Here is a 24,118-nt window from a genome sequence, read left to right as displayed (position 1 = left end):
GATTAATGGCTTCACCTCAGAGTTTGCAACATAAATAAAACATCTTTGGTCCACTTGTGCTCATAAAGGAATCAGGAAGAATATCTTTGAAGTGTCCTTCGCCAACACCTTCAGTATGTTGGCAGGCAGTTTTCATTCTGACTTTATGATATAATGTTGCGGTATTGGTTTAGCTTTGACTCCGCTATGCACCTTCTTCCTTCAGTGCTGTCATCTGTGCCATAAAAACCTTGCAGTGCCCTTTTACCTAGTTTGTGTTGCCTTCCTCAAACCTATACCCTCCCGACTAAAAGTGTAACGCATATTAGCTTACGTTGATCCATAACTGACTGAATAAAAACACATGAAGCCTCTAAATTGTGTAGCATATTAAATTCTTTTAAGAGCTTCAGAAAGTTAATTATTTTTCAGATTGATGTTCGTTCGTAGTTCTTGTATCTGCATAGCAGCTCATTTGTTCATCTGTTTCCAAAAAAGAGCTAATTCCCTGATTAGGGGATTCTAATTATCCCACGCTGTCCTCAGATTTGCTTTGCCCTTTATCTTTAGCTGCCGCCCTGTATCTTTTTTAATGTTTCATTGTTTTGTTCTTTTTTTTTTTTTTGTTAAAGCATAGGTATTGTCATACTCGTTTTTAAACATGATTGGGAGGATGTGAACCTGGTGACAATGGAGGAAGGAAAATTAGTTTTACATTCTTATATTTTTTGTTTAATGAGTGTAAGGGATAGACATCCCTCTGTGTGTATGTGTAAATGAGATTGTGTGTGTGTGAATGAATGATGCATCTCTGTGAAGGTGATAGGTTGATGCTTGTTGCACCACTTGTGTGTAATTATTATTTACTATCATAAACTGTATGAATGACCTGTATATTGCAAAACAAGTATACAAAATTAATACAAAAATAAAAAAAATTGGAATATAAAAATGTCTTTCTCTTTTCTTTTTTTTTTCTTTTTTGCTGTAGATCCAAGTCACAGAAATTTCATGTGGTCTTTTCATTTGTATAGTTTCAGTGCCCCCCCCCCATTTATATTATTTAAAATTTTTATTTGATCTTAACAGGCTGCAACATAAAATAGTGCACATTTTGCTCATTTAAAGTCTTGTAAATCAAAATGTCACCATCTCATGTCAGATGAAAACCTCATGGCAGCAGAGGGCAGTGCTATGGACGAGTCTGGCGCTGTAGTGGCTCTCTTGTGGAGTAACACTTCTATATCTAAATCGACTGCCTGAGATGTGGCAACCCATCACGCTCTTTCCACTTTGATTAGTCAACTATTGGGGGGGTTCAAACATCTAGGTTGATTGATTGATATTTCTTTATTTCAAACTAAAATTAATCACAGATTAAAGAAAAGAAATAACAGTCATTAAAGAGTCCAGAAAGGAGCAGGATGAAGTAAAAGACTTATATCTTCCTGCCCCCCTTTATAATGATAATTTTTTCTTCTTTACAGTTGTTACATTAATCCCTTGTCAGCTTTCAGGTTATTCTTTTGTTTAAGAAAAAAATAAATACAGAAAAAAATAGACATGTACACATACATACTCATGTACACATCTGCATATGTATGTACATGTGTACACACACTTACACCATGCAAAATAAATATACATATTTAACTGTACTGGTTTACATACATTCTTTTTCTTTATACTTTTTAAATAACATTTCTTTGAATTTTTTCTCAAACTGAATAATGTTCGGGCATTGTTTTAAGTCTTCCTGAAGATTGTTACACCATTTACTGTAAGGCACAGGCTTTTCATGGTTGTTCTCACACTTAAAATCTTCAGATTTCATTTTCCCCTCAGATTATATCCCCCTTAATGGTTAAACAACATTTTTGTATGTGGTCGGGTAATGGATTATTTCTAGCTTTGTATATTATGATTGCATGTTTCTAACTCCTCCAAATAACTGAATTTCAGTGTTTTTATCTTCCAAAATAGTAGATTTGAATGTTAGCTATATCCAACTTTGCAGACAGCTCTTATTGCTTTTTTCTGTTGTAAATGTAACGGTTACAGAGAACTCTTGCTGTTGAACAAAGCTCAACAAAATAATTAAACTATGGTTCAATCAGTGAACAGTACAGAATAAAGTGAATTTGATCCAAGAAATGTTTAGATTTAGTCAACACTGGAATATTTCTTGCCATTTCTGTCTGAACAAACTTAATATGTGACTTTCAGCATATTCTGTGGTTGATAATCACACCAAGAAATTTGTAATCATAAACCCTTTCAATGATTACAGCTATCAAAACATGGATCCAAACAGCTGTGGTGAAACGACACTCATTGGCTCAATGTTTAAGAGATTTATTACATAATTTGTTTTATCCTAAGAGAACTTCAGGTATATAATCTGTGACTATCCTGAAGAGGACACAGTTTTTTAATTTTCTTAAAGCAATTCAGTCAAGTTTTAGAGTTAATATGCAGATTGTAAATCAATCTTATTGTCTTTTTTATCCTTACAATTCCCCTTTCTCTGCCAGGAACATGGCTAAAGAAAAGCTATCTAACTGGGATTAATTAAAAAACATTTTTGTAAAGCTAAATTAAGATCCAGTCTGTAGGAACTAAAAGTAGCGTGGTGAAGAAAAACCGTAGGGAATCTTTTAGAGATTGCACCAGAGTTCTTCCGGTCCACATGTAAACGCTTCAGCCTGACCTGCCTGTAGGTAAATAAGACGATAGACCGGTGAAAAACATCTTTAACATTTCAGCATTTGCGTGTAAACATGAAACTTCTCACGCACAACATGTTGACTTCTCACGTGAAAGGAGTCACTAAGGGATACCCGCTGCTCATTAAGGTAAAACATGGTAGCAGGGTGGCTAATGCTAACACTTATTTTTGTTCTCATGTCTTGTTTTATGTGGCTCAGCTCAGCTGTCTTAGAAGAATTTCTATTTTAACTTGTTATTCAAGATGTAAGATATGTTTAAAAATGTTAAAAGCGTTTGACATCACAGTAACTTTTAATAAATAAATATGCCATTTTGGCTAAATAGATGGTTGCAAAGTGGCAACAGATCTTTATTTTTTCTCTGTCCAAACACACGCGTTGGGTTTTTCCGTTGAAAGCGTAAGAATAGAAAGGCCTGTCATCATAACCCTTCTTTATCTGCAACCTTAGTAGTAGACATGTGACATTTATAGGAATGTCTTTCAAAACTAAATAATGTAAAGTGCTTTGTTCTGTGGATGTTGATTGACTTTTCTCTGAGACATGGTATGTAGTCATACAAATGAGTGTTATTATAGCAAGGCTGTTGTATTAGTCTGAATGTATTGAATTAGTAGGGAATATATATATATAGCATAAAACATACTGTGCTTAATGTGTATGTTATACTGCCTGGAATTAGTAATAACAATTTAATATGTATGGAAATACTAAATAAATTTGAATCCCTGTGAGCTACTTTATTTTATGTCAGTGGAATATATTTGTAAACTCTTCTGTAATGCCATATACAGTAAAGAGGATACCTGCTGTTGATGCAGGGACCCTGAATGTCCACTCCAACCAGTTGTTTTGTTTACTCCTTCTGTTGTTTGTTCAGGCCACTGAGGTAAAGGTGAATGAGGTGGAGTTCAATCCTCAGTTTGTCTGTCGTATGATCCCCAAACTGGAGTGGGGTGCTCTGGTCCAAGCTGCAGACGAGGTGAGTCTGAGATTACCAGACACACTAATTGCACCCAATTATTATCAAAGCTTTCAATGAGAATATAGTACCTCACCTGAAAGTTCACCGTACCTCAAAACAAAGTAATAGAACAATACTTGACTTGCTGTATTAAAGGTTACATTTCTGGCAAAATAAAACAGGGAGGTCAGTCTTGCTGGAACACACACACATTGAAGTATATGAACTACCCATACACAACGCGAGTAGATTGGCAAAATTACAGAACATCATCTAGCATGCTAACTTTGCAAACAACCTTAGAATCACAAAGTAGAATTATTCCTCACATGCATACATTTCTTTCATATGCAGTTTTGCCTCAAACAGTTGATACTGATTCATCTTTTAGGCACAACTTTTTTTATAAGTCATTCTTTAAGGTGGCCCAGGTTGGTTAAAACAGTCCAAAGAACACTGCTTGACACACACTGGCAGGTGTTTGTTTTAACCATTGTTGGAGCATTGCCCTCAGATATACAGGCGGTCCACTCGCCTCTTATATCCTCTCAGGGTGTGATGATGTGCAGCTGAGAATGTAGCTGCACCCGAGCTCAGTTCATGTTTCTACCTCGACAGTGACGACTGAAATGACTGCAAGTCTCAGCAGCTCACTGAGTAACATTTGTTACACCTGTTTGGATAATATTGCAAGATGGGATTTTATTTTTTCAAATTTTGAAATTATTGTTACCTATTATAAATACATTAAAAAAGAGCAATTGTTAATATTTTAAAATGATATCATTATAAAATCATTTTAAAAACGACTCGATGCAAATAGTGTGCAAGTTGAACAGGTCTATCTTTCTCAGCTGAAATAATGTAAAATAAGACCAATTCTTTGAAAAACCAGTCTGTGTCTATATGTCAGGGAAGTCTTTGGAAGTTTTTTTTCAGGAACAGAGTAGTATTTGTGTTTGGTACATGTTTTAAAATCCCTCCAAGAGGTTTAAGACTATTTTGGCATAACAAGCATAAACAAATAAGGAGACCCATGAAGATGGAAAAATAAATATTTTCCTTTTAATTCATGCTTGACAGTGTCATTTGTTATGCACTGTGGCATATGCTCTTCATGGTAATTAAACATGAAAGAAGAATCTGGAAAACAAGTTTTTTTTTGTCATCCAGAAGTAGTTGAGATACTGCTGGCAAGTTTAAATATGAACAAATTTTATTTTAGGCTGTTTAAACGAACAGAAATGATCAGCCAGACGAATCCGAACATATAACGAGAAGCTGGTAGGCTGCACCGTTTCCTAATAAGACTGTTCTCTGGTACTGAAAGGCCGAGATTAAACACATTTGACTTCTTTTTTTCCCATTTAAAATACATTACTTGAACTCTTTGAATCTTTGTTACTGTTTGGGGTTTGTTGTTTATCTTGACTTTGATTAGTTTGACTTATTTTTCCATGTAGCTACAATACGTGCACAGACCTAAGCCCCATTGATTTACTGTTACAGTATCTTTTTTTTTCTAATTGAAAGCTTGATCATATTGTCTCTGATGAGTGGTGATGCATCACGATGGTTGTGAAGCTAAACCTCATGCAATGTTTACCGAGATCAGTTTGTATGAACAGCAATAATCCAGGAGAAGGGGTGTTTTTTATTTACAGGGCTGCATATTGGAGCATCTTTATAAGATTTTCAGAACAACTATATCACACTTCTTTTTTTTCCCCTTCATAGTTGGGTCACCGACAAGGCCTTCCAGGTGAGCTGGTGCCAGACTACGAGAAAAATGAAGACTTCCTGAAGAGCGTGCACAGAGTGTTGTTGGAGGTAAAGATCTCTCAGATCTGCACACTGGTTCTGACATCAGTGTGACTCACTGTAATGAAGAGTGTGTTTCTGATGACATATAAATGTGTGATCTGCAATTAACAATTTGTTTTCTGGATTGAGTGATTTAACTTTTAAAATTAGAAATTATCAGAAGTCTTCATTGGTCTGATAAATAACATCACAGCCCCAAAATCATCAGTAGAAAGTCTTATTGCAGATTATTTTTGTCCCTGATACTCATCCAAGTCATTTAAGTCTAAAGTTCTCCGAATACCAAGTCTTAGTCAAATACTTGCATTTTCCTAAAGCATACAGTGGGAAATTACTCACCATAACTACATTAATTTTATTTAAACATTATTTGTTAAACAAAATAATTTTCCAGCACAATTATATTGTAAAAAAATGACAAGATATTTAAAATAAAGCTTTGTCCTTGCATTGCCGAAGTAAAAGTGGGACATTTAAAACAGAAAATATCTCAAATAAAACCCTGAAATTTGCATGTATTATAAAAGTTAAGTTAATTGTTTTATTCGTTCCAGAGTAATAATTGTTGCGTTTATACTATTATGCATTAATATACTCATTAGACATGAACCAATCACCTTATATTAAAAGAAGAGAGATCAGTAGTGGAAGTGTACTCAGTTAGTCTGATGCCTGACCCAATGACACCTCTGATAATTAGTCCACAATGAATAAATCTGAGAAATCCAGCAAATGTAGGAGTATATTACTGGTACTTCTGGATTCTTCTCCTCTTTAACACGGTCATCCCAGCAGAGTTTTCTTTCTAAATTTCTTACAATAATTTCCTTACACTAAGGAGGACATGTGCTTGGTTAAGATAGTTTGTCTATTTGTAAGCGGAATTATAAAAATTAAATAATAATAATAAATGGGCTGATTAGCAGTAAGAAATGTATCAGTGGTGATACATCACCCAATTAGAGGCAAATGTTTAGTTTTAGGCTGTATCTGTATTCAGGATTTTTTCTCTCCTTGTGTAAAATCGGATATTGTGCTTGTTAAGAATTGTTTTGGGGTGTGTTCACACACAAAGAAAGTCCAGGAGAATTCTGTTCATTCCTTCAGCGCAAGTAAACAATGGAGCTACGATAAATGTATTCAGTCTTGGGGTTTCTGTTTGTACTTTGATATCACAACCTAATGTGGTTTCCACCAGAATCTGTCCAGTATGTTATGTCATACTTCACTTCCTCTCTTCGGTCCGCGTGATGGTCTGTTTGCATTCCCACTTTAAGCACACCGGACCAGAGTTCACTTGCGAGCAAACCGAAACCTCCAGTATTTAATTGGACCAGAGTTTGCTTCTTTGATCGACACCAGAGTCCGAATGTGTGTACATACTGCTCTAAACAGGCCAAGGTTTGCTTCACAGTAGCTTGCTTAGCTACACAGTGCCAGTGTGAATGCACCCTTAGTTTGAAACCATTTACTTATATATAGTGACAGGAAACATCTAAGACCTGCAGGACAGCGACCCTCAAGGACTGACGTTGGACACCCTGGGGTTAAATTTACTAAGAAAGTGTTTTTTAAAAAGAAAAAAACTGAATCACTTAACACTTTTTTTTTTTTTTTTTTTTACCATATCATGGTATCATTAGCTAACATCAGGCTTGATCTGTTGGTTTTAGTCATGCCCAGCTTGCAACTTTTCAGTGTCTGTAGGAAGAAGCCGAAAAGAGTCTTTTGATTTTCCCTTAACAAACTGCTTAATTTAGCCCACAGGGCTGCAGTGGAATCGGGGGACTTGATGCAGATCATGCAGGAACAGGCTGATTTAACATTGTGGACTGGAGCGAGTGATCAAGAATTAAACTGTGAGTCCAGGTCATTAGCTAGCTTTAACCACAGTACTGAATTCAACAAATGATGGTGACAGGAAGATTAAAGCAGAACTTTACAGCACAAATGGAAATTTAGCAAGTCGCAAGTCAGGGTAATTTTCTCTGTTGCAAGCACGCCTCATATATTAAATGGAAGATTAGAAAAGGCATGAAATCAGAGCAACTTTTGTGTGGAGAGTAATAATAATAGAGATCACAGCAGCAGACGGTAATGGTCAGAAAATTCCCTGGGAGGGGAAAGGAGTGGGATTAAGAAAACATTCCTGCACAGGGCTGTTTTTCAGTCCAATAAGATTTGTGAAGTCTAAACAAGACATGTATTATTTTATCTCATTCATGTGTGGAAGTCAGGCAACTGTGCTGGCAACTTCCTCTGTGGACCAGTTTGAAAGTGCAACATTTATAGAGCATGGCATTTAGTGAAAGAGTTCAGCGCACCTGCGTGTCTGTATTTTGAGCTTTGGTACTTGGAAACTCCTCGGGGATGGAAGGGGAGCCGTTTTCAGGTCATGGGAGGAGAGAGGAAGTGAGAAAGAGTTTGTCTTTTTGAAAATGGCCCCATCTTTAAACTACACCCCATTTACATCATTTGTGGCTGTAATTTCAAGCCTGACCTGTGACTCAGCAGCAGTTCAGCAGCTGCAGTTTGGGGTTTTCATCTCAGAACTGAAAGGTTTTTGTGCGACAGAAATAATGCAAATAAATTATTGTGATTTTACTCAGTTTCTGGCCTAAAACGTTACTGCTGCTGCATTATGAAGACAGTGGTGTCCAGTCTGTGGGTACTTACACACAGACTGTTTTGCTCAGTGGTGACATCTAATGGCGGTTTCACACATTTAGTCTTGTGTTTCACCTGTGTATGTGCGTGTGTGTGTTTGTGTGTTGCAGGTGGACGTGATAGAAGGATGTCTGCAGTGCCCTGAATCAGGACGAGAGTTCCCAATCACCAGAGGAATCCCCAACATGCTTCTGAACGAAGACGAGGTGTAAACAGCATCTCAGTGATTATAGCACACAATCTCACCCCAAACCACCACCCAGTCAGGACTGTGTGTTTTCAGAGAGGGGGCTGGACTCTGTTTTGAGATGGTGCCATGAGAACATAGGCTACACTGTTCGGTTAATTGTGCTTATGACATTTAAAGTAGCTTCTGCCAACGGATGGAAAAGATTTGAGGAGTAACGGACAGAAATGTTCCCTGAAAGTAACCCTCATTTGTATCTGTATTTATTTTTGTAACTGTTTGAGCTTTTTTCCCCCCTCTTCTTTCTCAATAAAACTGTCCAGATTTTCCTGACAGCCAAAATCGTTAGGTTTTTGTGGAAAATATGGATTGACTTATATTACAGACATGCTAAGATACAACCTCAGAGGGGCAGGCTCTGAACCCCATCTCGCCTTCTCTCAGGGCCAGATGACGTGGCAGTGGCTTGTCTATTTTTGTCTCTGAGGAAAAAAAAGTCAGAAAAAGCAGGCAGGCCAGAAGTTGTTTTTGAGGAAGTATCTTTTTTTTCCCTTCTTAAAGCCACACATTACAGCTCTCTCACATACAACACCCCACCTGGGCGGGATCCTGTGATCTAAGATGCCACTTGCCTGATGTTAAACTTGCTGACAGGTGGAGGTGAGCTCCACATTGATAAATGTCTTTCTGGTCGTCTGACATGAAGCTGCAGCAGTCAAGTTGGAACAGGAACCTGTTTGTTTGCTGGCGGTGTTATCATTTTTAGAAACCTTGCCAGGACAGATGATGAAACGAAGGGGTTGGTCTGACCAGAAGCCTTGAGGCACCCTCAGTCTCTCCTACCTTTCCCTTCTACTTACAGAAATTACAGGCCTCCACCCACAACTATAATAACGGTATGATGGGATGGCAGCAGAGCAGCAATAAAAGCCACCCCTGGCAGATTAATAGTCCTTCACAAGTGCTGAGCTGTAATTAACAATGAGAGTGAGGAGGAACAGAGAAAAGAAAGGAGCTCAGCTGAAAGCTTGAAAAGCCAAATATAAGCCAAAGATAAAAACGGCAGCCTTTTGCTATGGTATAAAAACATGTTTACAACAAATTGTAATATGCTTTATTTTAATCAAATTGAAAACATCTAATGAAAAAGTCACTATTGATAACACGGGATAAGAAACCATAACCTTACTGTGTCTGGATGTGACCAAAAAGGGCTGCCTTAATCTATTTCAAAGACTGAACAGTGCTAATAGCGTTACCAACTGTAATAATGTTGTTCACACTTGATGTGGGCGACAGTATATAGTATAATACCGGCACATTGGGCCTGTGTGGGCCTAATAAGAAAGGGCGATGCAGTATTTCTTGTGGGATAATTGCAAAATGTGCAGTTGTGTTTGTGTGTGTTCTGTTAATGGTAAAAAGAGGATGGGTTTTGCCTACATAATCATACACACTCCCTTCATCCTGGTGGTATCACGCCCCACCTCCTCCTCCTCCTTCACTCCCTCAGAGACTGTGTCTGTCTGGGGCTTTCTCACTGAGGATCTGCAGAATAATGGAGTGGCATCATGCAGCAGATCTCGGAGTTTTCAGTAGATCTTTCAGTCCTGCACACATGAGACAGGAGCTCTTTTAAAGCAGGAATTCTCAATTCACTGTAAAATATCAGCACAAGGACTTCTTTCATGTTTCTCTGCGTCATATGTTTTTATGTCGTCTGACTTTTTTTCCCCCATGTTTTGATGTTTATGTGAGGGGCAGTAACTGGCCCACCGTGGTTTTTCCAACATAAATCAGATTTTTTTCTTCTTCTTCTTCTGTTTTAACTCAGGGCGCTCTCTGTTTACATATATCAGGGAATGGGAGGACCATATTGGGCTTTTGGTACTGTAAATGTTTTCTGGAAGCGGATATGGGCCAGTTTTTTGCTCCACAGATGGCTCTTTCGGTGGTAAAGGCGCAGGAACCGTGCTGCTCCTGATAAAGTGCTCCGCTCAGGTTTTTGTTCTGAGGATTTGCGACATGGGCTGAGCTCCTGTGATGACTCTTTTCTCCTAAAGGTTGTTCAGTTTTGCCAGAATGGACGAAGGAAAAAGGAGACGGATAAACCTTTAATCTCTCGGTCACACTGCTCTAAGCTATATCTTCATCTTTACGCACCGGCACAGGACTCTGGAGCTTTGAACGCACCATACTGGAATTGAAGCTAGATTTAAAGTCAATAAATCTATCTCTTTTTCTCTCTTTTTTATTTTTATTTTTGTGGATTTTGAGTCTGACGTTACTTAGAAGCATGTGGTTACGTTTACTCGTAATTTTTAAATTTAGTCACTTCGATGTAAATCCTAGAGGTTAAATAATGCGTTCTTGTGTGTCATGTGATACAACAGGCGGGCGTATAGGTAAAAATGTTCTAAATGCACCATACCATGAGTGGAAAGTCTTCATTTTCCCACGTGAAGTAGAACTGCCCAAAAATAAATAAATAAATAACAGACTAGTAGTTGACATTGGAGTTACTGTTGTGTCCCGTAGTTTCATAGGCTATTTTAAAATCGCGCATTTTAGGGGCTTGGTTTGGAGACGCAGCTTTCCCCACTGTGCTGACTTTGTGCTGGACAATGTGGCTCCCCTGCCTCGCGCTGCTACAGCTGCTGCTCCGGTTCTCCGATGTGTTGCCGGTGGAGGGGATCAACACGTGCCAGTCCATCAACCTGGACGCGCAGAAGTCACGGCGCATCGAGGCGGTCCGCGGACAGATTCTCAGCAAGCTCCGCATCCGCAGCCCGCCGGACGATGACGACGACCCGTCGCCCGGATCCGTGCCCCCGGAGGTCATACTGCTCTACAACAGCACCCGGGAGCTGCTAAAGGAGCGCGTGCGGTTGGCCGAGTCCGCATGCGAGCGCGAAAGCAGCGAGGAGGACTATTATGCCAAAGAGGTGCAGAGGATTGACATGCTGCCCCCCCGCACCGACTCCAGTGAGTGATGTGAAGCAAAGGTTATCAATGTGTGGCTCGGGGCTCCCAAGAGTCACTTATGTTTTATGATACTTGACAAGAAATAAGAGTAAGGTGCTAAATTCTGGAGCCAACCTAAATTTCTTCAAATTTTGCACGTTTTCTGTGCATTGAGTAAAAACGAGAGAAAGAGAGAAAGAAGAAAAGGCAGACAATGACTGAGGAAATTTTTAGAAAGACCAGCAGAAAGCTTGCCAACCTGTTGCGGAATGATTACAAGAAGGTCTGGCTCCATTAGTTTTGGCTAAAGATAAATTAACTGTACAGTATTTGACGGTGAGATGGTTTGGGCTTAATTTATAGTCATGACATCTTTAGAACGTGTTGTGAAAGAGTGTTTTTTCGTCTTTTTTTAAAGTTTAAGACTCTTTAAATATTAAAAAGGTGTAAGTAGCTCTTAAAATACTCAAGCCACAAAATACACGCAGTCATGTTGGCATTTGCACCACTCTTCCTGTCAAGTTGGAATTAAAAGAACTGGCCAAAGAGTCTCCACATTCATCAGTTCCCCACAGTGCTGACCACATCAGCTGTGGTGGAAGGATCCAGATCTTAGCTCAGCATCATTCTTAACAAGCAGGTCCTGCACTGCATCAACACTTTTTTAAAAGCCAGTTGAAGTGTGGATGCAATAATGCACAAGTATTTGGTACTCTGATTTTTGCCTGACACTGTCTGCAGTTTATTCTGTTGAAAAGGAGCTGCTTTATTCTTATTATTGAATAAAACTTTTTTAGTAATCATATTTGGCTTTTGTTACCTGTGAGGGTGTTTCTGTGAAACTGTAATTTATTCATGTAGCCAAAATAGCAAAAGCATTACATAAATTTACTGTATTTGTGGTAGTTATAATGTAGACTGTGGATACACCTGTATTTTTTTTATAATAACTATATTTTACTGCAAATGTATGTGTTTATACACCAGCATTTAGTTGCAGACAAATATCTACATTCATAAAGAAATATATTTACTGATGATTACATCAACCAGTCATTACTGATGAACAGAAGATGTATCCAGAAGTATGGAGTCAGTAAACAGAGTAAAATTATTTTCTTTAGTATGTTTTCATGAAAAAGCAAGGCTGCTATTTCAGGATTTCCATTATTATAAGTATTTGTACTAATGATACATAATTTCTGTTAGTTTGCTCGTCAGAGCTGTTTAATCTCTTTGGTAGCGTTACTTCATCATAGAGGAACTCTTGGTTGACAGCAGGCAGCTCTCACTATCAGACAAAACCTTTGGTGCTGTCAGACTTTAAACTGGAGATACAAGATTAATGATGCTGGATACCATGTAATTACCCAACTGTCTAGGTGATTCTTTTACATAATAAAACCCATCAGTTAGCCACGCATTAAACGTAGGACCCAACACATTTAGTTACCACCCCAAAGCCTGTAATTTAGTATGAAGATGCTCATCAGCAATAATTAAGTCTGAGACAATGCATCAGTCCCACAGTCTAAAGAAGAACAATATGTCATTTGACCATAACTCATCCTTTATGTGTTTGGTTTTGTGTTTTTTTTTTCCCACCATTTAGATACTGTGCAGCCAACAGCACCTAACCCCTATTACAGAGTCGTCTACTTTGATGTCAGTGGAGTTGACCTGATTAACAGCACCCTGATCAAGGCTGAGTTCAGGATCTTCAGAGCTCCTAACCCGCAGGCCCGGGCCTCGGAGCAACGAGTGGAGATTTATCAGGTAACCACAGCAACAGCTCATAGTTATATTTGTATCGCTAAGAGTTCAGCAGAATAAACCAAACCTGAGCGTCCCCATCAGAGATGGCATGGTTTTTGTCTTTTTAAGCTTTTATAAACGTGGGAGGCACATTTTAAAATCAATTCAATCTATATTTGGTTCTTCTTCTTAGAGTCAAAGGAGCTGACCCAGGAGCTCCTCTGCATTTTACAAGACTTACTGACACTAAATCTTCACCAATTAAGCCAAACATATTTCTGTCTTAAGGAAGTGGCTTTACACTTTACAGAAAATGCCAGCAGCAGGAAAGGAGGTCATATAGATTAACATGTCAGACGCTAAGTCTGGATATTATCACTTTTTAGTCAAATGACAAGAAAATGTGTGCTCTGTACATCCAAGTTCATATCTGCTCCATCTCTCTGCTGTGTTTAACACATCAGTTATTGAAGCCAGATGAAGACAGCACCTCCACTCAGCGCTACATTGACTCCCGCACCGTTCAGCTGAGGGCCAAGGGGTCCTGGATCTCCGTTGACGTCACTGAAACCATTAAGGACTGGGTGTCAGATCCAGGTCAGCTCTGGTACCAGCAAGCCGTTTTTTCCGTTATGATCCAGACATTAGTGTTTGTCTAGTTCATCCCAATATGTGCTCTTGTTCCTGTTGCTGTCTGCTTTAGAGAATAATCTTGGCCTGAAGCTGGGCATTCACTGTCCCTGCTGCACCTTCGTCCCATCCACCAACACCATCGTTCCCAACAAGAGTGAGGAGTTGGAGGCCTTGTTTGCTGGTTAGTTTTCTGCTGGTTTTTGTTTTCACATCACAGATTTTAGTCTTTTCTGAAGCCTGAGGTGACTTTGTGCAGATGGTTGTGTGTGGCTGCTCAGGGTGAACATTAGTCCTGTTGCAGCAACGTGTGAAAATTAGCTGTTGAGCTAACCACAGCACATAAATTAATTTAACAGCCAGCTTGTCAGAGATTTGATGAGCTTCAAAAGCCAAAATTTACTGTCACACTGACAATCCTGAAAGTCACAAGATGTGACTGTAAAGAGGAAAAATCTTCTATAAGGTGCCTTCAGTTATTCATGAATTATTTACACACTATCATACGGAAATAAAGGGGAAACTGTTCTTCCACACACTGAGATACTGTTAAATACCAGACTGTCTGTGTTGCCTCATGTAGGCCCTCAAATTATGGCGCTCTCAGGATTTACACACAGCTCAGCCAAGTCTGGATTTTTTCACTCTGGGAAAAAAAAAGCAATTTGTGATACTGATGTAAGACAAGCACTGGCTTGTGTGGAGTTCTTGTGCTTCTGTGGCTCAGAAACAGAAAAATCACAACATTGCTGGTTTTTAAAAACGTCTGTATCCCATTTCATTTCTCTATGTTTATTATTCATCTAAATTCAAAACCTGTAAAATAAATTAGTTTTACAGCTGCGTCAAGAAAAATAAAGTCTTGAGAATAAAGAAAAAACTGTGGAAAAAAAGCACCACCCATCAACATAGTTGATGTTTATCACAGAATTTTTTGGTATTCAGTTTATTAGAAGTTTAAACATTAGATGGTAGGTTCATTTATATGGCAGTTATGAGCCCAAAGAGGGTAACTATCATTTGTCACATTAAAAAGAGAGAAAATTTAAAAGTAGGAACATAATTTATGTTTTCTGAGGGTTTGAGAGCCTCTGTACTGACTTTCACGCTGCTCTCTTGTAGGTGTGGATGATGAACGACTTCGTCAGATGAGGAAGCCCGGTCAGGTTAAAGGCCAGGCAGATTTCAGCACCAAGACGCCGCACCTCATCCTCACCCTGCTGCCCAGTGACAGAGTTGACAACCCAGCCAAGAAGAGCCGCAAAAAGAGGGCAGCAGCCGTAGATACCACAACCTGCTCCCGGTAGGCCGACAACCAGCCACTCGTGTGGTTTAATTTGACTGACAGCACTGACACTCCTTTCAGACTTTTAGCTTTATCCTCTTTTTTTTGTCTTTCTTTTTACCTTTTGACCCACTTAACAAACAATTGTGTGGTAAAACTAACAGCACTGACCCTGTGTTTAGACTGCAGGCCAACAAGCGTGCAGTGTTTTATTTAAACACTCGTGCTGCAAGGGAAAACTCATTGCTTTGCATAATCATTACCTTGTGATGTCTGTTTCTTCAGTGGTGACCTGTTGTAATTTTCCCATGACCCAGCTTTGGGTCACTGCCTCAGACCTTGCAGAGCAGGATGGGAGCTGAAATGCATTTTGTGTGTCTGTCTTTGTGACTCAGTGGCTCCAATCAGGGCTGCTGCCTGCGCTCGCTCTACATCGACTTCAGGCGTGACCTCAACTGGAAGTGGATCCACGAGCCAAAAGGTTACAAAGCCAACTTCTGTGCCGGCAACTGTCCTTACCTCTGGAGTGCCAACAACCACTATAACATGGTGAGTTTCAGGAGTCATCTATTTCTGTAAGATGACGCATCACCTAAGCTCACTACTGAAATTGTGCATCAAATTCTTGGTTCAAATTTTCATTGAAAGAATTGCTATTTCTACTTTTGTCAAGAATTATCATGACACCTCTAGTTTAGGCAAACTCATCACTTGGATAAAAGGTGGAAATCAGAACTACTTAGGGTTAGAAAACAATCACGATAATACATTCCTCTTACAACACATCTGCAATTTTCTCTGAGTGTGACCGTTTTAGAATCGCAGTTACTCTCATGACCACTAGAGGTTGTATATTCTACAAGTGAAGACAAATGAGTTCTTTTTTTCCAAATGATATTTCCTCCAATCTGGAGATTCATGACCTTTTGTGCTGAATAATTCCAATGGAAACAGTGACAGATTTGGCAGCAAGTAGGCAGCCAAATTATTTAAGCAGAAACATCTGCGACTGTCAGAAAAGGCTGAGTAGCTTCTCAGACTTTCTGGTAAAACAGTCTGGTTTGAGCCAAACTCCAATCATCTCTCAGCCTGACTTTAATACACAGACAGTTTGAAATGCGGGTGATGTTTCCCCTTAAATGAGTTTGAAGTGCATTGTTTGTGGCAACTAAATACCACGGTTAGCTGAGATTGGTTAACCCCAGGGTTATAAGTGGGCTGCCACCTCACAGAAGCCTGTAACAGAATATACATTTATGCAACAGTGTGTTTGTCTCATTTAAACTGTAGCTTTCACAAGTGTTACAAAACCTTTTGGCTTTCTTCTCATGCTCTTCATGAACTTCACTCTTATGAAGATATGGTGGTGTGAAAAAGTGTTTGCCCCCTTCCTGATTTATTGTTTCGCATGTTTGTCACACTGAAATGTTTCCGATCATCAAACAAATTTAAATAATAGTCGAAGACAACACAGGTAAACACAGAATGCAGTTTTTAAATGAATGTTTTTCATTATTTGGGAAGAAAAAAAAAATCCAAACCTACATGGCCGTGCATGAAAAAGTGCAGCAAATGCAATCAAGCATTTGTGATAACTTGCAATGAGTCCTTTACAGCGCTGTGGAGGACTTTTGGCCCACTCATCTTTGTAGAATTGTTGTAATTCAACCACACTGGAGGGTTTGATCATGACCTGCCTTTTTATGGTCATGCCACAGCATCTCAGTAGGATTCAGGTCAGGATTTTGACTAGGCCACTTTAAAGTCTTCATTTTGTTTTTTCTTCAGCCATTCAGAAGTGGACTTGCTGGTGTGTTTTAGGTCATTGTCCTACTGCAGAACCCAAGTTTGTTTCAGCTTGAGGTCATGAACAGATGGCTGGACATTGTTTGGCAGACAGCAGAATTCATGGTTCCATTGATTTATCACAGCAAGTCTTCCAGGTGTTGAAGCAGCATAACAGTCCCAGACCATCACACTACCACCACCATATTTTACTGTTGGTATGATGTTCTTTTTCTGAAATATTGTTACTTTTACGCCAGATGTAATGAGACATACACCTTTCAAAAAGTTCAACTTTTGTCTCGTTAGTCTGCAGAGTATTTTCCCAAAAGTCTTGGTGATCATAAAGATGTTTTCTGGCAAAGCTGAGACGAGCCTAAATGTTCTTTTCGCTCAGCAGTGGTTTTTGTCTTGGAACTCTGCCATGCATTTTTGCCCAGTCTCTTTCTTATGGTGGAGTCATAAACATTGACCTTAACTGAGGCAAGTAAGGCCTGCAGTTCTTTGGATGTTGTTGTGGGGTCTTTTGTGACCTCTTTGATGAGTCGTTGCTGCGTTCTGGGGTAATTTTGGTCGGCCAGCCACTCCTGGGAAAGTTCACCACTGTTCCACGTTTTCGCCATTTCTTGATAATGAAAACAAGCAAATGAATAAAAAATCAGGAAGGGGCAAACACCTTTTTACACTACTGTATGGTGGATTTTTTATTTATTTATTTGACATTTGAGTTTACAACAAAAACTTGTTTTTTTAAACATATTTAAACAGTTACATACATAAGCACATCAGCATTTGGTGTGCTTATGTTGATGTGAGGCCGATATTGTGTCCAAAAGCATTTATAATAATGATATTCCAATAGCAATGGAAAACTAAAAAAAAAAAAAAGAAAAAAAAGAAAAACATATTTATCTCTGTTTTTAAGTTTGGGTTTTTTTTTTTATATTGGCAGTTGTTTTTGGCTTTCAAAATGCAATGTTGAGAACTATAACAGTTATGTTGAAACAATCTGTTTTTAATAATGTTTTGATTTATTAGCTGAGATCAAATCATGATATTCCCACGTATATAATCACCACTATATTAATAATTAATTGTTTTCATGTGAAGGCTATCATGTGTATATCAACAAACTGCTATGCTGATGTAAGGCAGCTCATTGAGAAGGTTAAGGGTCCACCTGTGCGTAAATAAATTCAGTCAGCTTAATTAAGAAGGCCATGCCTAACTAAATGGAGGGCCTGGGAGTAAGTTTTGCTTTTCAACAAGTCACTGTTCTGACACATATAGCCAAGCAAATGACAGTGTCTTTAGGAGAACTATGAAAGGCTCTGGATCTCAACCCAGTAAAGCATCTCTGAAGAGTCCTTGATCTGGCTGCACACTGACACTCCCCCTCCAACTTAAATGAATGTGAAAGTTTCCACTAAGAAAACTGCCAAAGGAAAATTATTTTAAGTTTGTAGGAGCATTCCCAATAGACTTGTCTCTAACAAAGCTGCCTAAAAGAAGTATAAACAAAATGGTTTGAATACTTATGTAAATGGGACAGAATGATTTAAGTAGAGTCTAAAAACTTTCTGTTAGCACTGTGTCTTAATTGGTTTCAGGCTTGAACTTAATTTTTTTTTGTACCGATGTGAGAGTGGCATCCATCTTCTTATATAATTGAACAAGCTCATTTCCTACCAAGTCAAACCATGATTTAGTTGCCTGGCAATGTTAGAAAAACAACCACACAACTCTCCTGTGTAACAACCAAAAGAGCTCAGGCTTGGCCAAAAATCATGTTCACACATGACCTCATTGTTCACAGTGAAAAAAACTGGAAAAGAAAATATATTTTCAGGATCTTTAATAACAGTCTTCTTCTCTGTTCCTTGGTCAGATCCTGCCCTTGTACAACAAGCTGAACCCTGAGGCCTCCGCCTCGCCCTGCTGCGTTCCTCAGGACTTGGAGCCCCTCACCATCATGTACTTCATAGGGCGCACACCACGTGTGGAGCAGCTCTCTAATATGGTAGTCAAATCTTGTAAGTGCCGCTGAGGGAGTCTGAGAGGAGAACACCATGGGATAGAAACTACAAACTGATCCTCTCAGATGGATCATCTGTTTTAATAAGCTTCACCATTTGATCACCTTTAGCAGACTGTGATGTTATCTTTTTATGCTCTCTAAATAAGAATCGGAGGATTTTGCTCCCACTCTTGACAGTCATGAAAGCTTCTCAAATGATTTTTTTCTTGAACTTTTTGTTTGATATAGGGCACTGTGAATATGACAACATAGCTCTATTAAACCTATGCCTGGACATTAAAATCTTAAAGGGGTATTGTGTGATTTTGCCACATTTGGTCTCCCTGCTGCCAAAAAAGGATCCTTTTTTATCAGGATTTTCATTCCGCCTAAGTCATTTTCCTGAGGCAGTGGGCAGCAGAGCAAGCCAGACATATATGGCTGTTTGTTTTAAGTTTGAAAGTGTCGATTATAAGGAGACGGTGTGGAAATGCTTTGCAGACTCAGATGCAAAAGCAGAAGAGGCAGGGAACAGATAGGAAAGAGAGGGAGAAGCTGTGTCCAGGCAAAGGCCGTGCCAGCTCTCTGCGGTCCCAAGCTGAAATCTGCCCGGCGTAAACAGGATGTGAAAGGTTTCCAGACACCGACCCGACCACTCACGGAACGCCAGATTTAAACGCTCCCCTCATCTCCTCTGTCTCTCTCTCTCTCTCTCTGTTGCTCGAGGTTCTGGGATTTGGTGTGGGAGAAGAGAGGGAGAAAAGAGAGGCTTTGAAAATGAGACGTGGGATGATAGGGCTGTATTTGGAACGGTTACACGTTTGAAAGGGGGTATTTTGCAGTCTTGGCAAATTTGTAACTATTTGGGTCTGGCTCAAACATTTCATAATCACACTCATGCTCTTTTTCTAAATATGCATTCATTATCTTATTGTAAAAAGCTGTTGACTCATTGCTCATCCTATGCTGTGATTATATTTTGTCATACCTATGTTTACCACCAGCTTCACTGATTCACTCAGAGTCTCTACACCCAACTATCCACATTGACCACTTTTGATAGAATGTCTAAATGCTGGAAATAAAAAACATCCCCGGGGCTCATTTTAAATATAGGTTCTCTGGTATGCCAGTGGTTTGTGTGAGAGGGAGACAGAGAGCAACTGGGTGTGTTGTGTTGTGTGAGTGTGCGTGTGTGGTTGGTGAGGTCATGCGCGATAGCATAGAAATTATTCCATGGGTTTATTGTGAGTTTTATTGTGATTGTGCATGAAAAACATCTGCAGCAGATGTTTTTTTCTGTGGCCCAACAAAAAACTGAGATGTGGATTTTTAATGGGTTTTTCACGTTTTATTTTGTTTATTTTAGGTGTGTGTGCTGTTTTATTTTTTTTTAACCTGGGTAACAATAAAAATTTTAGCAGAACAGGAAGCAGTCCAGTCCAGACAAATACAAGGATGCCACAACAACAACAGCCAGTTATAGATGTATTAAGTGAGCCGGTGGTTTTCATGAATGTACTGGAGTCGTACCGTGGCCACAAGAAATATTGGTTTTGAATTGGCTTGCTGTAAAATTGTGTAACTGGATACCTCAAACATTATTCTGGTCAACACTTTGTGCAACAGCTGTTCTACATGAGTATGCAGCAGAGATTAAAGGATTGATCTGGTGACTTCTATTCACATTACTCATGCTTTGAGATATTGCCTTCATTGAAAGAGGTATTTGGGACAATGAAAAGAGTCCATATACTTACTCCATTAGGAATATTTCTCCCCTCATTTTTGAGTGTGTATCGAAGTATAATTATTTCTTCTTTTTTCTAAAATGTACTGAATGCTTTTTTTCCCACACACATGTTTATGAATATATTGTGTATAAGACTAAAATGACTTTAATAGAGCCCATGTCATGTTTTTCTGTGTTTTCTTGCTTTTGCGCAGTGTAAAATGGAACAATGTAAACATCATCTAAAACTTAAAAAAAGGGGATATAAACATGTTTTTGTTTTCTAAAGCCAAATGTTCTACAGAAGGAATACGATTTATCCAGTAGAGTCTCAATCTCACCTACACAACCCTTACTTTTTTCAGCTACCTGGCCACGACCACGTTTTAGTTCCTGGACTGCATGCATGGTCAGTGAACTCCAGCTAGAGCATACACATTATTCATCACATCCATTTTTTTGCACTATATAGAACCACTCCTGTAACCATTGCAGGTCAAGATTGTACGGCCATTTACCAGATACTGTGAGGAATGGGTGAAATGAGGAGCTAGCTAAGGGAAGTTGATAGCCGGGGGACAACAGTGGTTGAAAGAGCAGGTGCAAGCTGACAAGTACCTGGTAAGGTTGAGCAAGCAAGCAAGAAACAGCAGCCAATGGTTTTCAGGCAAATTCCTGGCTACCATCAGCTGCTCACTCACTACTAGCTGGTAGGCTAGCTGTTAACTTCCCAAATCTAGTAAAGAAAACAAAAGGGAAAGAAATATACAATTCTTCAAAAAATAAAATGTCATGAAAGAGTAATGAAAAGATCCTCATGCTATGTTGAGATTGATTGTGAACGTTTTGATGATGATGCAGAACAAAATTTCTCTTGGTATAAAAGTAATAACATTTCTGTCTGGGTTTGCATGGTAGAAATATTAATTGGTGTTAGTTAGCCGATGTAAGCATGTTCCTGAGCTCCGCAGTACGTAATGGGTGCAAAATATTTTCTCCTAGTTGTATTCACTTATACATCAGCTATTGTGGGAATTTGTCAAAGGTGTTTCTGTTCCTGAGTTAGCTTAGAGGTCAAGTTAGAGTAAATGTATTGGAGTAAAAGAAATGGCTGATGTTTTTGAAATGCTGTACCTTAAGTACAGTCTCCAGTCTGTGACTCAAATTTTGGCAACACACAACCAACAATTCCTTCTGGGTTTTGAACATTTTAGGACCATGGAAACATAAGACCCTGGGAACATAGGACCTTATTCAGGGCTTTGAAAACATAGTAACTTGGAAATGTAAGAAGGTGGATACATAGGGCCCCTGAAGACCAAGGACAAGGACAATGGGAACTCTAAGCCCTGGAAAAATTTGACTATATACGAACATGACATCCTAGAAATACAGAACTGTTGGAATAGAGGATTGCAGATACGTGACCTAGGGTTGCATGAGCGCCAGGGAACTGAGAATCAGAACTATATAAAACTAAAGGAACACAAAAACCTGAGAAGATACCCGTGGAATATAGCAACCTTGGAACTAACCTTATCGTAAGGATATGGATCAATGAAACATTGGGGAGCAGAACTCTGTGGTGTGTTAAGTGCATTCCTCAGTAAAATAACTGAAAATTGTTCAGTTTAATGAGACAAACATTGCTGCCCTGCCTCCATAAATTGTATACAAACTAAGCACAGATGTGTGGGGAAGAAATCTAAGTTACAGTTCTGGCTGCTTGTTGTGTTGGTTATTTATTGCCAATTTGTCTTTTTGTTTTGTTTTTGTCTCATATGTCAAAGAACATGCATATTAATGACTTTCCTTTTTATAGCAAAAATGTACAAACATAATGTCCTAAGTAGTGAGTGACTGAGAGACACATAATAAAGTCTTACAGCAGTGACTGTCAAAGACGTACTGACGGTGTGGCTGTTATTTATTAATCTTTTAAATCATGAGGCATTGTTTCAAAGCAACACATCACTGCATCCTTCATATAATAAACCTATGACATCAGTTACATCTGTAAGAGGTTAATGATGATTAAAGTAGTGATTGGGATTAGCGAGTAGCACTCATAAACTGCTCTAAGTAATGTGTTTCTCATGACAATAATCAGTTAAAATACCCCACTCGACTACCATAGCATGACAGCAGCTATGAGCTCCACTATGGCTGCCTTCACACGGAGCTAATAAACTAGCTTTAAACACTCAGGCAGCTGTTACATCGAATCGAATGTAGAAAACTTCTTTTTTTATTTCTAACCAATGAAGGTGGGCAGACTGTGCAAACATTCTGATACATTAACACCGGACACTTTAACTTGCTTCAACTACTACATACATTTTTGGACTTTTCGTATGTCTGTTGCATATCTGCTTAGTGTCAGCATGCTGGTGTTAGCATTTAGCTCAGAGGACTACTGACTAATTCCACTTCTACCTCGGCTGTAGACTGTAGACTCTGAGCACCACAAACCTTGAACTCTGCATGGTTAAATAGCACTGTAGAGAAAATGTTTCTCGTTATTTTAGTGAATAGAGCCTTTAATATTCTGAAGCTGAATTCAACAATACATCTGTTTTTACTGAACAGAGTCAGACTTGTTTCCAAGCTGCCTCTGATGTCAAAATAACTTAGAGACAAACTGTTCTAGCGCATCACAGTAAAGTTGTTTTTCTAAGACACAGCATGTATGTGTGTAAATGTGTTGGGGTGTCAGAGCTTCGACTGTGGTGAGGCTTCCTTCCCCTTGAGTAAACTAGCCCCAGCATCTGTTAGTCTTTTCTACTTAACTACCCCTTGCTATGTCCAACCTGTACTTATCCCACGGTAGAGCTCCATCTCACATTGAGTTCCTCTGTCTATGGGAGAGAGATCTGCTGTGGATAGTAACCCCCCCTCCCCTCCTCTTTCTCATACACATACACTTATTTCTTCATCAGTCAAGTCTTTGCCTTTGACTTTGAGTGTGTGCATACCCATACATATTCAGCTTCTTTACACTCCATTCAGCAAAAATCATAGTCTGGCTCTTGACATGTTCAGCCATCCTTCATACAGAACAAAAATGTATGAAAGCCTGTGATTGGAGCTGTAAAACATTCATAAGGGTGAACATAAGTCAATTATTTCTCACATGCACTTTGAGCTTGCAATAACAGTCTGGACGAGACTCTAGGCTGAAGTCATTACCAGTTGTTAAACTTAAATACAGGTCTCAGGGCAACAGGACACCATAAACACAACATAAAATAAATTTATACAAGCAGGAGAGCAGCAACAAAATACAGGAGTACTTTCAAGATCCAATCCACAAGCTCAGCATTACTGAAGCCATACTCTAGAAGTTGGAGACCTAAAGTTAAGTTGAGGCCCTGCTGGGATAAAACAGCTAAGAGGCCAAACCTCTGGCTATTCCTTCTTTACACAGATGAGGGCGTCATTTCGTTGTTTTGTTACCTGTTAGCCCAAGTGACTGATTCAGTCTGATGCCAAGAGCAATGTTAACTTTTGTTTACCATCCAGTCCATCTATTTGAGGCGAATGTAAAAGCTATTATTGTAGGTCCATTTTATGAAGCAGTGTATTCTCAAATGATACCTT

The 24,118-nt window shown here is 39.0% G+C and overlaps 2 protein-coding genes across 2 annotated transcripts; both read left to right on the top strand.

The window, feature by feature from the left end:
- The first annotated feature begins 2,635 nt into the window (after positions 1-2,635).
- trmt112 (tRNA methyltransferase activator subunit 11-2) lies at positions 2,636-8,683 on the top strand. Its single transcript, XM_041991205.1, has 4 exons — positions 2,636-2,834; positions 3,589-3,690; positions 5,410-5,502; positions 8,274-8,683. The coding sequence occupies exons 1-4, from the start codon at positions 2,760-2,762 to the stop codon at positions 8,373-8,375; spliced, it is 372 nt and encodes a 123-aa protein (XP_041847139.1). The 5' UTR covers positions 2,636-2,759; the 3' UTR covers positions 8,376-8,683.
- A 938-nt stretch (positions 8,684-9,621) lies between these two features.
- Positions 9,622-22,420, top strand: tgfb5 (transforming growth factor, beta 5). The gene is made up of 7 exons (XM_041990719.1): positions 9,622-11,335; positions 12,927-13,090; positions 13,534-13,666; positions 13,773-13,883; positions 14,822-15,002; positions 15,380-15,533; positions 18,658-22,420. Exons 1-7 carry the CDS (start codon positions 10,975-10,977, stop codon positions 18,814-18,816), a joined length of 1,263 nt encoding a protein of 420 aa, XP_041846653.1. The 5' UTR covers positions 9,622-10,974; the 3' UTR covers positions 18,817-22,420.
- The last annotated feature ends 1,698 nt before the right edge of the window (positions 22,421-24,118 follow it).

Source organism: Melanotaenia boesemani, chromosome 7 (genome assembly GCF_017639745.1).
Source record: "Melanotaenia boesemani isolate fMelBoe1 chromosome 7, fMelBoe1.pri, whole genome shotgun sequence".
NCBI lineage: Eukaryota > Metazoa > Chordata > Actinopteri > Atheriniformes > Melanotaeniidae > Melanotaenia > Melanotaenia boesemani.
This window is presented reverse-complemented; position numbering and strand designations above follow the sequence as displayed.